Source organism: Salmo salar, chromosome 06, assembly GCF_965601325.2.
Source record: "Salmo salar chromosome 06, fSalSal1, whole genome shotgun sequence".
NCBI classification, from domain to species: domain Eukaryota; kingdom Metazoa; phylum Chordata; class Actinopteri; order Salmoniformes; family Salmonidae; genus Salmo; species Salmo salar.
In genome coordinates, this window is record NC_138296.1 from 73939942 (window position 1) to 73955000 (window position 15059).

Consider the following 15059-nt stretch of genomic DNA (forward strand, 5'->3'; position numbering starts at 1 on the left):
CTGTGTGTTTCTCTCCTCTGTTAGCTCTGTGTGTTTCTCCCCTCTGTTAGCTCTGTGTGTTTCTCTCCTCTCCTCTGTTAGCTCTGTGTGTTTCTCTCCTCTTCTCCGTTAGCTCTGTGTGTTTCTCTCCTCTCCTCTGTTAGCTCTGTGTGTTTCTCTCCTCTCCTCTGTTAGCTCTGTGTGTTTCTCTCCTCTGTTAGCTCTGTGTATTTCTCTCCTCTCCTCTGTGTTTGTTAGCTCTGTGTGTTTCTCTCCTCTCCTCTGTGTTTGTTAGCTCTGTGTGTTTCTCCCCTCTGTTAGCTCTGTGTGTTTCTCTCCTCTCCTCTGTTAGCTCTGTGTGTTTCTCTCCTCTCCTCTGTTAGCTCTGTGTGTTTCTCTCCTCTGTTAGCTCTGTGTGTTTCTCTCCTCTCCTCTGTGTTTGTTAGCTCTGTGTGTTTCTCTCCTCTCCTCTGTGTTTGTTAGCTCTGTGTGTTTCTCTCCTCTGTTAGCTCTGTGTGTTTCTCCTCCTCTGTTAGCTCTGTGTGTTTCTCTCCTCTGTTAGCTCTGTGTGTTTCTCTCCTCTGTTAGCTCTGTGTGTTTTTCTCCTCCCCTCTGTTAGCTCTGTGTGTTTCTTGTTGAGTTGTTCTGTTGTCAGGTCATATCTGAGGTATGGAGAGTGGTTGTTAGAATGAGCTCTGTTCTCTGTTACCTCACAAATTACCCAGAAATCTCTCATGTTTGATCCCATCCTCTGGTTTCCATTTCCCAACCATTTGCCCCACTTCATATGCTATTATATACTGTACGTGATGTACGTTCCCTTCCACCCAGTTGTCAACACAAACCTTGTCTACCATCCCCAGTGCATAAACTATAGGATGTTCAGAATCTTTGAATCATTGCAAATATTTCTAACCTGAAAATGTTGAGTTGATTTTCCATAACATTTTGCATGCAAAACATTGCACAGCATTATGTACTCTGAATGCAGGTTTGTATGTAGACAAAACAACACACTACACACACACGAGTAGTGTCCTTACACACACGAGTAGTGTCCTTACACACACGAGTAGTGTCCTTACACACACGAGTAGTGTCCTTACACACACGAGTAGTGTCCTTACACACACGAGTAGTGTCCTTACACACACGAGTAGTGTCCTTACACACACATGATGAGTGTATTTTCTGTGTTTCAGACGGGAAAGGTGCCCATCAAGGACATGTTCTGTGACCTGCAGGATGGCAAGAAACTGCTGGAACTACTGGAGGGACTCACAGGAAATGTCCTGGTGCGCGCGTGTGTGCGTGTGTGTGCGCGTGTGTGTGTGTGTGCGTGTGTGTGTGCGCGTGTGTGTGCTTGCGCTCATGCCTGCCTGTGTGCGTCCATGCTTGCCTGCGTGTCCGTGCGTGTGTGTACAGTGTGTGTGTGTGTGTGTGTGTGTGTGTGTGTACAGTTTGTGTGTATGTGTCGTATGCATATTCATATCCGACCTTTCTCACCCCACTCCCCCAATTCACCCCTCATTCACCCTACCAGTGGATCTGTTTTCTAGCACCTGCAGCCCAGCCCAGTACCCAACACCTCGCCAGCCCTCTATCTGATACCATGATACTAATGCCATAATTGGGTGCTAATGCCCTGTTGTGGTATGTAAGGCTAGGAAGGGTTTTTAAATTGGCACCGGTTCAACCCAGTCCCCATTCTTTCCATATGTCCCTTAGAATAAAATAAAACTAGAGGGTGCTGAAGGCGTAATGGCTGATTGATTTATAGTGTGGAATGGTATGTTGAGTGATAAGTGGGAAATAAGCACGCAGACTGGCCCTTGGCAACGGCTAGCACTGCAAGTCTGAAAGTCTGTCTGTCTGGATAGATTTAGCTGCCTCATTAATTGCAGGTCACTGCCCATCATTAGTGCAGTATTGTGCAAAGGACGGTGTGTGCGTGCGTGCGTGCGTGCGATGTGTGTAAAGGAACTGAAATCTTGCGTCATTTTACCCTCATAGGAAACCTTCACATTAGACAAGAGGAACAACTAGCACTACCTCAGAAATAATGTCATATCACCTACATGACCTGCTGACCCTGTATGAGTCTCAACTCCTCCTCTATATACACTATGATACTCCAGATCATCTACGATACTCTTTGCTATGAAAGTCTTTGTGTGCTGAGGTCAGGCAGGATCCTTGCATTAATGTAGGTTCTGCCTAACATGCCCTATTCTTCTGTGTTGTTGTTCTCAGACCAAAGAGCGAGGGTCCACCAGAGTTCACGCCCTCAACAACGTCAACAAGGTTCTTCAGGTCCTGCATCAAAACAACGTGAGGACCTACCGTTAGGGCTTTACACAGTATCTCTCTTTATTCTTCTTTATCTCCCTATTTTACTAATCTCTTCCCTTTTCCTTCGGTGTCTAGTGTGCTGTCTCCGTCTTGCATGCTCCCTCCTCTTCTCTCTTGCTCTCTCTCTCTCCCTCCCCCCCCTTCCCCTTTCCCTTGTGTCTCCATACAATGGCCAGTGTTCATGTTGTGACCTTGTCTGTGGGAGATAAGACGGGGTCTTTGCATGAGGAGCTCACTAGGGTAGGGGTGGCATGTTAGTTACTATCCTCCTCCACACTGGCAGAAAAACAGCAGGCCATCGTGTGCACGCGTGTGTGTGAGTTTGTTAGTGACTTCTTCTGTATTGTGTGTCTCTGATTGTCAGCCTGATATATCCACAGTTGTGTCAAGTTGGCTGGATGTCCTTTAGGTGGTAGACCATTCTTGATACACACAGGAAACCGTAGTGTGAAAAACCCAGCAGCATTGTAGTTTTTTTGTATTTTTCTCCCCATGCATTCACTACTGTAAGTCGCTCTGGATAAGAGCGTCTGCTAAATGACTAAAATGTAACTGTAAAAATGTTGTCCCATCGCTGCAACTCCCGTATGGACTCGGGAGAGGTGAAGGTCGAGAGCCATTTGTCCTCCAAAACACGGCCCCGCCAAGCCCGCACTGCTTCTTGACACTGCCCGCTTAACCCGGAAGCCAGCCGCACCAATGTGTCAGAGGAAACACCGTACACCTGGCGACCGAAGTCAGCGTGCATGCGCCTGACCCGCCACAAGGACATCCCGGCCGGCCAATCCCTCCCCTAACCCAGAAGACGCTGAGCCAATTGTGCGCCGCCTCATGGGTCTCCCGTTCACGGCCGGCTGCGACACCGCCTGGGATGGAACCCGGGTCTGTAGTGACACCTCTAGCACTGTGATGCAGTGTCTTAGACCTCTGCTCCACTCGGGAGGCAGCGTTGCAGTTCTTCACTTACTCTCCTCGGCAAAAACGTCAAAATTAATGACAGATTTCTTGAGTTATTTTAGATTCATTCTGACTACTTTGAGGAAGCGTATACTGGCTATGGTGTCTCAAAATGGACAAACAGTACTATTGCCGCTTTTGTCTTGTTTTTCAAGCAAATATCTTTTAAGGGAGTATGCAAGCACACTAGTTCGGTTTGCCTAGCCAACTTCAGCTAGCCACCAGCCGAACTGAAGCATGCTGATGACTTTGCAGTAGCCCCCAAGACCCCCCCCCCCCCCCCCCCCCCCACAATCTTTGCGTAATGACAGGCTGTGTGAGTGATGGCTGGGCATCACTGACTCGCAACGCTCCCCAGGCCCTCTGGAGGAATCCTTCAAAGAAGGTGTGACTGTTTAGAGAGGTTTACATGGCCAGGATTAGTAGCTCTGGGGTCAACACCCTCTCATAAACAACTAGCCACCCAGACAGGAGAATGATAGAAGGTGTAGTTTTCTGCTGCTTTATTTTAGTTACGGTACTTAACTTTTGTGTGTGCGTGTGTATCTCTATTTGTACTGTGTATCTCTATTTGTACTGTGTATCTCTATCTGTACTGTGTATCTCTATCTGTACTGTGTATCTCTATCTGTACTGTGTATCTCTATCTGTACTGTGTATCTCTATCTGTACTGTGTATCTCTATTTGTACTGTGTATCTGTACTGTGTATCTCTATCTGTACTGTGTATCTCTATTTGTACTGTGTATCTCTATTTGTACTGTGTATCTCTATTTGTACTGTGTATCTCTATCTGTACTGTGTATCTGTACTGTGTATCTCTATCTGTACTGTGATATGTGTGTGTGATAATGGCAGGCATGATTGGGTTAATGGAGGGTGGGGTTAAGAGTTTAAGGGTCATGTTATTGGCTGAGAGGTCAGTCGTTGCCCCCTGACCCCCAGGAACAGTGTTCCAGAATGTTCCATTCTACCCCCGTGTGTTTGTAATCACTCCATCACTCCATGAATGTGAGCTTGTCACATGATTAGGCTGGTGTCACAGGGTGTTGGGGATGTCCTTAGACACTTTCAATCCACTTTAGCAGTTTTTACATGTGTGGTTTCTGGGTTTCTACAGCTGTACAGGTGAGGACAGGTAGCTGTGGGAGACTGAGATCAGTTATTGGATCATAGGAAAGCCCGTAAAGCAGCTTAAGGGTACAAGTTGTTAATCTTGAGTATTACGGCATGTTCAACTTTCTATAAGGGAAGGTAATAAAAAGCGTTATTACTTGACTTTTTAATATCTTGACCTCTCTGTCTCTGTCTCTCTGTCTCTGTCTCTCTGTCTCTCTGTCTCTGTCTCTCTGTCTCTGTCTCTCTGTCTCTGTGTCTGTCTGTTTAAGGGCTTTATTGGCATGGGAAACATATGTTAACATTGCCAAAGCAAGTGAAGTAAATAATAAACAAAAGTGAAATAAACAATACAAATTACCAGTAAACATTACACTCACAGAAGTTCCAAAAGAATAAAGACATTTCAAATGTCATTATGTCTATATATGGTGTTGTAACAATGTGCAAATAGTTAAAGTACAAAAGTGGGAATAAATAAACATTAATATTGGTTGTATTTACCATGGTGTTTGTTCTTCACTGGTTTCCCTTTTCTTGTGGTAACAGGTCACAACTATTGCTGCTGTGACAGCACACTGTGGTATTTCACCCAGTAGATATGGGAGTTTATCAAAATTGGGTTTGTTTTCAAACTCTTTGTGCATCTGTGTAATCTGAGGGAAATATGTGTCTCTAATATGGTCATACATTTAGCAGGAGGTTAGGAAGTGCAGCTCAGTTTCCACCTCATTTTGTGGGCAGTGTCCACATAGCCTGTCTTCTCTTTAGAGCCAGGTCGGCCTACGGCGGCCTTTCTCAATAGCAAGGCTATGCTCACTGAGTCTGTACATAGTCAAAGCTTTCCTTAAGTTTGGGTCAGTCACAGTGGTCAGGTATTCTGCCACTTTGTACTCTGTTTAGGGCCGAATAGCATTCTAGTTTGCTCAGTTTTTTGTGTGAATTCTTTCCAATGTGTTAAGTAATTATCTTTTTGTTTTCTCATGATTTGGTTGAGTGTAATTGTGTTGCTATCCTGGGGCTCTGTGGGGTCTGTTTGTGTTTGTGAACAGAGCCCCAGGACCAGCTTGCTTAGGGGACTCTTTTCTTGGTTAATCTCTCTGTAGGTGATGGCTTTGTTATGGAAGGTTTGGGAATCGATTCCTTTTAGGTGTTTGTAGAATTTAATGGCTCTTTTCTGGATTTTGATAATTAGCGGGTATCAGGTGTTATTTGGTGTTTTATGTTGTACACGGAGTCTCAATTTGGTGTTTGTTCCATTTTTATTAATTCAGTCCCCAGACCTCACAACCATAAAGGGCAATGGGTGCTATAACAAATGTTTTATAATTTTTTTATTTCACCTTTTATTTAACCAGGTAGGCAAGTTGAGAACAAGTTCTCATTTGCAACTGCGACCTGGCCAAGATAAAGTAAAGCAGTTCGACACATACAACAACACAGAGTTACACATGGAATGAACAAACATACAATCAATAATACAGTAGAAAAATCTATATACAGCATGTGCAAATGAGGTAGGATAAGAGAGATAAGGCAATAAATAGGCCATAGTGGCAAAGTAATTACAATATAGCAATTAAACACTGGAATGGTAGGGTGTGCAGAAGATGAATGTGCAAGTAGAGATACTGGGATGCAAAGGAGCAAGATAAATAAATAAATAAATACAGTATGGGGATGAGGTAAATTGGATGGGCTATTTACAGATGAGCTATGTACAGGTGCAGAGATCTGTGAGCTGCTCTGACAGCTGGTGCTTAAAGCTAGTGAGGGAGGTAAGAGTCTCCAGCTTCAGAGATTTTTGCAGTTTGTTCCAGTCATTGGCAGCAGAGAACTGGAAGGAGAGGCGGCCAAAGGAAGAATTGGCTCTGGGGGTGACCAGTGAGATATACCTGCTGGAGCGTGTGCTGCTATGGTGACCAGTGAGCTGAGATAAGGCGGGGCTTTACCTAGCAGAGACTTGTAGATGACCTGGAGCCAGTGTGTTTGGCGACGAGTATTGTGCCAGGGCCAACCAACGAGAGCATACAGGTCGCAGTGGTGGGTAGTATATGGGGCTTTGGTGACAAAACGGATTGCACTGTGATAGACTGCATCCAATTTGTTGAGTAGAGTGTTGGAGGCTATTTTATAGATGACATCACCGAAGTCGAGGATCGGTAGGATGGTCAGTTTTACGAGGGTATGTTTGGCAAGATGTTTGGCAAGATGAGTGAAGATGTTTGGCAAGATGAGTGAAAGATGCTTTGTTGCGAAATAGGAAGCCGATTCTAAATTTAATTTTGGATTGGAGATGTTTAATGTGAGTCTGGAAGGAGAGTTTACAGTCTAACCAGACACCTAGGTATTTGTAGTTGTCCACATATTCTAAGTCAGAACCGTCCAGAATAGTGATGCTGGATGGGCGGGCAGGTGCGGGCAGCGAACGGTTGAAGAGCATGCATTTAGTTTTACTTGCATTTAAGAGCAGTTGCAGGCCACCGAAGGAGATGGCATTGTAGCTCGTCTGGAAGTTAGTTAACACAGGTATACAGAATGGCGTCGTCTGCGTAGAGGTGGATCAGAGAATCACCAGCAGCGAGAGCGACATCATTGATGTATACAGAGTAGAGAGTCGGCCCGAGAATTGAACCCTGTGGCACCCCCATAGAGACTGCCAGAGGTCCGGACAACAGGCCCTCCGATTTGACATGCTGAACTCTATCGGAGAAGTAGTTGGTGAACCAAGTGATACAATTATTTGAGAAACCAAGGCTGTTGAGTCTGCCAATAAGAATGTTGTGATTGACAGAGTCGAAAGCCTTAGCCAGGTCAATGAATACTGCTGCACAGTAATGATATCGTTTAGGACCTTGAGCATGGCTGAGGTGCACCCATAACCAGCTCTGAAACCAGATTGCATCGCGGAGAAAGTACGGTGAGATTCAAAGTGGTCGGTAATCTGTTTGTTAACTTGGCTTTCAAAGACTTTAGAAAGGCAGGGTAGGATAGATATAGGTCTGTAGTAGTTTGGGTCTAGAGTGTCTCCCCCTTTGAAGAGGGGGATGACCGCGGCAGCTTTACAATCTATGGGAATCTCAGATGATACGAAAGAGAGGTTGAACAGGCTAGTAATAGGGGTTGCAACAATTTCGGCAGATAATTTTAGAAAGAGAGGGTCCAGATTGTCTAGCCCGGCTGATTTGTATGGGTCCAGATTTTGCTGCTCTTTCAGAACATCAGCTATCTGGATTTGGGTGAAGGAAAATTGGGGGAGGTTTGGGCGAGTTGCTGTTGGGAGCGCAGGGCTGTTGACCAGGGTAGGGGTAGCCAGGTGGAAAGCATGGCCAGCCATAGAAAAATGCTTAATGAAATTCTCAATTATTGTGGATTTATCGGTAGTGACAGTGTTTCCTAGCCTCAGTGCAGTGGGCAGCTGGGAGGAGGTGCTCTTATTCTCCATGGACTTTACAGTGTCCCAGAACTTTTTGGAGTTTGTACTACAGGATGCACATTTCTGTTTGAAAAAGCTAGCCATAGCTTTCCTAACTGCCTGTGTATATTGGTTCCTAACTTCCCTGAAAAGTTGCATATCACGGGGGCTATTCGATGCTAATGCAGAACGCCACAGGATGTATTTGTGCTGGTCAAGGGCAGACAGGTCTGGAGTGAACCAAGGGCTATATCTATTCCTGGTTCTACATTTTTTGAATGGAGCATGCTTATTTAAGATGGTGAGGAAGGCACTTTTAAAGAATAACCAGGCATCCGCTACTGACTGGATGAGGTCAATGTCATTCCAGGATACCCCGGCCAGGTCGATTTAGAAAGGCCTGTTCGCTGAAGTGTTTTAGGGAGCGTTTGACAGTGATGAGGGGTGGTTGTTTGACCGCAGACCCATTACGGATGCAGGCAATGAGGCAGTGATCGCTTGGTTGAAAACAGCAGAGGTGTATTTGGAGGGCAAGTTAGTTAAGATGATATCTATGAGGGTGCCCGTGTTTACGGATTTGGGGTTGTACCTGGTAGGTTGATTGATCATTTGTGTGAGATTGAGGGCATCAAGCTTAGATTGTAGGACGGCCGGGGTGTTAAGCAAGTCCCAGTTTAGGTCACCTAGCAGCACGAGCTCAGAAGATAAATGGGGGCAATCAATTCACATATGGTGTCCAGGGCACAGCTGGGGGCAGAGGGTGGTCTATAGCAAGCGGCAACGGTGAGTGACTTGTTTCTGGAAAGGTGAATTTTTAGAAGTAGAAGCTCGAATTGTTTTGGTACAGACCTGGATAGTAAGACAGAACTCTGCAGGCTATCTCTGCAGTAGATTGCAACACCGCCCCCTTTGGCACTTCTATCTTGTCGGAAAATGTTATAGTTAGGGATGGAAATTTCAGGGTTTTTGGTGGTTTTCCTAAGCTAGGATTCAGACACGGCTAAGACATCCGGGTTGGCAGAATGTGCTAAAGCAGTGAATAAAGTAAACTTAGGGAGAAGGCTTCTAATGATAACATGCATGAAACCAAGGCTTTTAGGGTTAGGGTTAGTCAACAAATGAGAGCACCTGGAGAGTAGGAGTGGAGCTAGGCACTGCAGGTCCTGGATTAACCTCTACATCACCAGAGGAACAGAGGAGAAGTAGGATAAGGGTACGGCTAAAGGCTATAAGAACTGGCCGTCTAGCACATTCGGAACAGATAGTAAAAGGAGCAGGTTTCTGGGCACAATAGCGTAGATTCAAGGCATAATGTACAGACAAAGGTATGGTAGGAAGAGAGTACATTGGAGGTAAACTTAGACATTGAGTAATGATGAGAGAGAGATAGTCTCTAGAGACGTTTAAACCAGGTGATGTCATCGCATATGTGGGAGGTGGAACAATATGGTTGGTTAAGGCATATTGAGCAGGGCTAGAGGCTCTACAGTGAAATAAGACAGTCATCACTAACCAGGACAGTAATGGACAAGGCATATTGATATTAGGGAGAGGCATGCGCAGCCAAGTGAATCGTATGGGTCCAGTGAGTGGTTGGGCTGGCCAGGGACACGGCGATTCAGACAGATAGCAGGCCGGGTCTAGCAAGCTAGCAGTTAGCAGGCCGGGGCTAGCAATTTAGGAGAAGGGCCTTAGAGGGACGTCACGATGGGGGAAAGTCTGTTTTTTCCTCCTTGTGCGGTGACGTCGATAGACCAGTCGTGGAATTAGTAGGGTTCCAAGTAGCAGAGGGGTTCAAGTCCAATTGGCAAAATGGGTATAGTGGTCCAAGAAACTGGCCGATGGATCAGCTAACAGTCCAATATACTTTAGATAGCTAGCAGGCTGCGGTAAGCAGAATGGGCCTTCAGGGAACGTCGCGCCTGAGGGGCCTGTTGGGATCCTCGGGCAGATTATGTCGGTATTCTAGTCGTGTCCCTTGCCCCGTACTGGCAGTAGAAGGGGTCCGGATATTGTAGCTGAGGAGTGGGCTTCAGGAGTAGCCCAGGAGCCCTCACCGGGAGATTGGCCTAGCATGGGATAGCTCCAGGCTAATTGGTGCTTGCTCCGGGATGGAAACATTAGCCAGGAGTAGTCAACCCGGGTTGCGGTTAGCTAGATGCGATGGTCCAGAAGAAAAGGTTCAGAGTTTGCGGTAGGGATCCTGGGATATGGAGAGAAAAATAGGTCCGGTATGCTCTGGTTTGAAACGCGTTGTACGAACTGGCGGGAGCTTTCTGAGCTAAAGGTTAGCTGATTACTGCTAGCAGTCGTTAGCTGACTGGTAGCTGGTAGCTAGTTAGCTTCAGTTGAGGGATTCCAGTTCCGATGCAAGTAGAAATACTTTAGAAAAAAGCTGATCCACACCACATTGGGTGAGGAGGGTTGCAGGAGAGTATTGTAATGAAACAGGCAGGGAGCAGGTCTCGAACCCTCGACCTTCAAGCCCGAGGTCCGGCGCGCTATCGACTGTGCCGCAAAAGCATGCTCATCCGGCAGAGTCGATTTCCGTGCTTATAAACCCAGGGTCATTACACCACTACTCCCTCCTTTCAAAGAGCGCGTCCTCGCGCTAGCTTGCTACTCTACGTCTTACAGGAATGCGCTCACCGGCCAAGCACACGCACTGTCGTGGATGCAAGGTCCGATCACTTCTGACACCAATGTAATGAAACAGGCAGGGAGCAGGTCTCGAACCCTCGACCTTCAAGCCCGAGGTCCGGCGCGCTATCGACTGTGCCGCAAAAGCATGCTCAAGCGGCAGAGTCGATTTCCGCGCTTATAAACCCAGGGTCGTCACAATATTTTGAAGTTGAGGTTTAGGGAAAATATTTAAAAAAATGCTAAGAAAAATATATAAAAAGATATATACATGGGACGAGACAAGACAAAGACCTCTGACTGCTACGCCATCTTGGATTCCTAGCAATTCAAGTATTTTTAGCCTGATCTTAGTTGGTATGTCTAATTTTCTATTCCTTTTGATGGTTGTCTCTCTATGTCTCTCCCACCCTCTCTTTCTCTCACTAACTCAGGTGGATCTGGTAAACATAGGTGGAACAGACATTGTTGATGGAAACCACAAGCTGACTCTGGGTCTCATCTGGAGTATTATCCTCCACTGGCAGGTGAACACACACACACACACACACACACACACACACACACACACACACACACACACACACACACACACACACACAGAGATGAGTTTGCTTTGAGTGTACTGTCCACTGATGCGTCCATTTTCTGCGTCTCTGTCTTTTAAATAGTAGACCTGGTTAGGGTCTCAGACACGTGACAGGACTGGTATAATTGGTGTTCTACTTACAAACCCTCCTCTTTTGCCTGTCCCTGTGTCTCTCCCCTGTCCCTGTGTCTCTATCTGTCTCTCTCTTCCCTGTCTGTCTCTCTCTTCCTTGTCTGTCTCTCTCTTCCCTGTCTGTCTCTCTCTTCCCTGTCTGTCTCTCTCTTCCCTGTTCCTGTGTCTCTATCTGTTTATCTCTCTCCCCTGTTCCTGTCCCTGCCTGTCTCTCTCTCTCCCCTGTCCCTGTGTATCTGTCTCTCTCTCCCCGGTCTGTCTCTCTCTCCCCTGTCCCTGTGTCTCTATCTGTCTCTCTCTCCCCTGTCCCTGTGTCTCTATCTGTCTCTCTCTCCCCTGTCCCTGTGTCTCTATCTGTCTCTCTCTCCCCTGTCCCTGTGTCTCTATCTGTCTCTCTCTCCCCTGTCCCTGTGTCTCTATCTGTCTCACCCTCCCCTGTCCCTGTGTCTCTATCTGTCTCTCTCTCCCCTGTCCCCGTGTCTCTATCCCCTGTCTGTCTCTCTCCCCCTTGTCCCTGTGTCTCTATCTGTCTCTCTCTCTCCCCTGTTCCTGTCCCTGCCTGTCTCTCTCTCCCCTGTCCCTGTGTATCTGTCTCTCTCCCCTGTCTGTCTCTCCCCTGTCCCTGTGTCTCTATCTGTCTCTGTCTCTCCCCTGTTTCTGTGTCTCTCTCCCCTGTCTATATGTATGGTCCCTCTCAGGTGAAGGATATCATGAAGGACATCATGTCCAACCTGCAGCAGACCAACAGTGAGAAGATCCTGCTGAGCTGGGTGAGGCAGTGTACCCGCTCCTACCAGGACCACGTCAACGTGCTCAACTTCACCACCAGCTGGGCCGACGGACTGGCCTTTAACGCCATCCTGCACCGCTTCAGGTCAGGGGTCAGGGGGCACGGGGGCCAGGGGATGTTCCGGTAGCAACAGTGTCACCCTAATGGTTGTATATCTATCCAACAGTATACTGTTTAGATCAGGGCTTTCCAACTGTGTTCCTGGCGAGTTACCCGTCTGTAGGTTTTCACTCCAACCGTGTTCCTGGAGAGTTACCCGTCTGTAGGTTTTCACTCCAACCGTGTTCCTGGAGACTTACCCTTCTGTAGGTTTTCACTCCAACCGTGTTCCTGGAGAGTTACCCGTCTGTAGGTTTTCACTCCAACCGTGTTCCTGGAGAGTTACCCTTCTGTAGGTTTTCACTCCAACCGTGTTCCTGGAGAGTTACCCGTCTGTAGGTTTTCACTCCAACCCTGTTCCTGGAGAGTTACCCTTCTGTAGGTTTTCACTCCAACCGTGTTCCTGGAGAGTTACCCGTCTGTAGGTTTTCACTCCAACCCTGTTCCTGGAGAGTTACCCTTCTGTGGGTTTTCACTCCAACCGTGTTCCTGGAGAGTTACCCGTCTGTAGGTTTTCACTCCAACCGTGTTCCTGGAGAGTTACCCTTCTGTAGGTTTTCACTCCAACCGTGTTCCTGGAGAGTTACCCGTCTGTAGGTTTTCACTCCAACCGTGTTCCTGGAGAGTTACCCGTCTGTAGGTTTTCACTCCAACCCTGTTCCTGGAGAGTTACCCTTCTGTAGGTTTTCACTCCAACCGTGTTCCTGGAGAGTTACCCGTCTGTAGGTTTTCACTCCAACCGTGTTCCTGGAGAGTTACCCGTCTGTAGGTTTTCACTCCAACCCTGTTCCTGGAGAGTTACCCGTCTGTAGGTTTTCACTCCAACCTCAGTTGTAACTAAACTGATTCAGCTTACAAATCAGATAATTATTATACTGAACAAAAATATAAACGCAACATGTAAAGAGTTGGTCCCATGATTTAATGAGCTGATATAAAAGATCCCAGAAATGTTCCATACCCACAAAAAGCTTATTTCTCTTAAATGTTCTACACAGATTTGTTTTCATCCCCGTTAGTGAGCATTTCTCCTTTTGCCAAGATAATCCATCCACCTGACAGTTGTGGCATATCAAGAATCTGATTAAACAGCATGATCATTACACAGGTGCACCTTGTGCTGGGGACAATACAAGGCCACTCTAAAATGTGCCGTTTTGTCACACAGCACAATGCCACAGATGTCTCAAGTTTTGAGGGAGCGTGCAATTGACATGCTGACTGCAGGAATGTCCACCAGAGCTGTTGCCAGATAATTGAATGTTAATTTCCTTACCATAAGCCGCCTCCAACGTAATTTTAGAGAATTTAGCAGGACGTCCAAACGGCCTCACAACCGCATACCACGTTTAACAATGCCAGGCCAGGACCTACACATCCGGCTTCTTCACCTGCGGGATCGTCTGAGACCAGCCACCCAGACAGCTGATGAAACTGAGGAGTATTTCTGTCTGTAATAAAGCCCCAGAGTTGGAGTGAAAACCTACAGGACGGTAGCTCTCCAGGAACAGGGTTGGAGTGAAAACCTACAGGACGGTAGCTCTCCAGGAACAGGGTTGGAGTGAAAACCTACAGGACGGTAGCTCTCCAGGAACAGGGTTGGAGTGAAAACCTACAGGAGGGTAGCTCTCCAGGAACAGGGTTGGAGTGAAAACCTACAGGATGGTAGTTCTCCAGGAACAGGGTTGGAGTGAAAACCTACAGGATGGTAGCTCTCCAGGAACAGGGTTGGAGTGAAAACCTACAGGAGGGTAGCTCTCCAGGAACAGGGTTGGAGTGAAAACCTACAGGACGGTAGCTCTCCAGGAACAGGGTTGGAGAGCCCCGGTCTAGAGGTCTCGTTCTGTATACCAAGACCAGGACAGTGGAAATGTTGAAAATGTTTGTTTTGTGGACATTTTCAGTGTAGAAGGTGGTAAAATATGTACAAGTGAAATTCTAAACCTTGCCCCTAAACGCTACTGCTTTCACCTCAATCCAGCAGCAAGCAGCTCATTCAACACAGCGACCAGACCATGCTTATCTCAGCATTTAAATAAGTCCAATTCCACCTCACTGGAGTTGAGAAAGAGGCTCTAAATAGCAGAGAAAGAGGCTCTAAATAGCAGTGTATGAGGCCCTATCTGGCCTCCTGGCTGTGTTTGCTCTGAGGGTCTCTCTCTCTCTCTGTGTGTGTGTGCGTGTGCGTGTGTGTCAGCCCGAGGCTGTGTCACTGGGGAAAGGTCACAGCAGCCATGGCGGGGTAACTGCTTGTGTGGCGTGTGTGAACACAGCTCGCCTCGCCATGTTTACACCTGTCATGTCACAGATTGTGTGGATTTGACCCTGTGTGTGTGTATCAATCAATCACATTTTATTTGTCACATGCTTCAGAAACAACAGGTGTAGTCTAACAGTGAAATTACTTACGGGTCCTTTTCCATCAATGCAGAGTGTCTGTTTTCTAACAATGTTTTTGCTTTGCCATTATGGGCTATTGTGTAGTTTGAAAAAGCGATTTAATCCATTTTAGATAAGACTGTAACATAGTAAAATTTGGAAATAATCAAGGGGTCTGAATAGTTTCCGAATGCACTGTATAGATACAGTATATATAGATGTGATGGGATGTATAGACATTATGGATAGAATATGTAGTATATCTGAAGAATACGTTGATAGAATAGTATATGTACAGTTGTATAGTTGAATAGTATATAGACATTAAGTACTCTTATGTATGAAACACTGCATCTATCACACAGAGTATTCTATGAAAATAACTGGTTCTTTGCAAGGAAACTACTTGGGGAATGTTGTTAGGAGCTCGGAGGCCTTGATTTGATGTTGATTGAATGTTGACTTGATGCTGCTGGTGTGTTGTTTCTCCAGGCCCAATGTGTTGAGCTGGGACAGGGTTCTGAGCCTCAGTCCAGTGGAGAGACTGGACCATGCCTTTGCTGTAGCCAAAGACCAGCTGGCCATAGAGAGACTACTGGACCCTGAAGGTA

The 15059-nt window shown here is 46.6% G+C and overlaps 1 protein-coding gene across 7 annotated transcripts in view; it reads left to right on the forward strand.

The window, feature by feature from the left end:
• utrn (utrophin) overlaps nucleotides 1-15059 on the forward strand; it is a 306152-nt gene that overhangs the window by 48056 nt on the left and 243037 nt on the right. For all 7 annotated transcript variants that reach the window (XM_082976950.1, XM_082976949.1, XM_082976955.1 and 4 more), the window contains 5 exons: nucleotides 1182-1274; nucleotides 2233-2310; nucleotides 10894-10986; nucleotides 11879-12054; nucleotides 14941-15056. In XM_082976950.1, the coding sequence (XP_082833076.1) occupies nucleotides 1182-1274; nucleotides 2233-2310; nucleotides 10894-10986; nucleotides 11879-12054; nucleotides 14941-15056 (556 nt within the window). The remainder of the gene's footprint in view (nucleotides 1-1181; nucleotides 1275-2232; nucleotides 2311-10893; nucleotides 10987-11878; nucleotides 12055-14940; nucleotides 15057-15059) is intronic.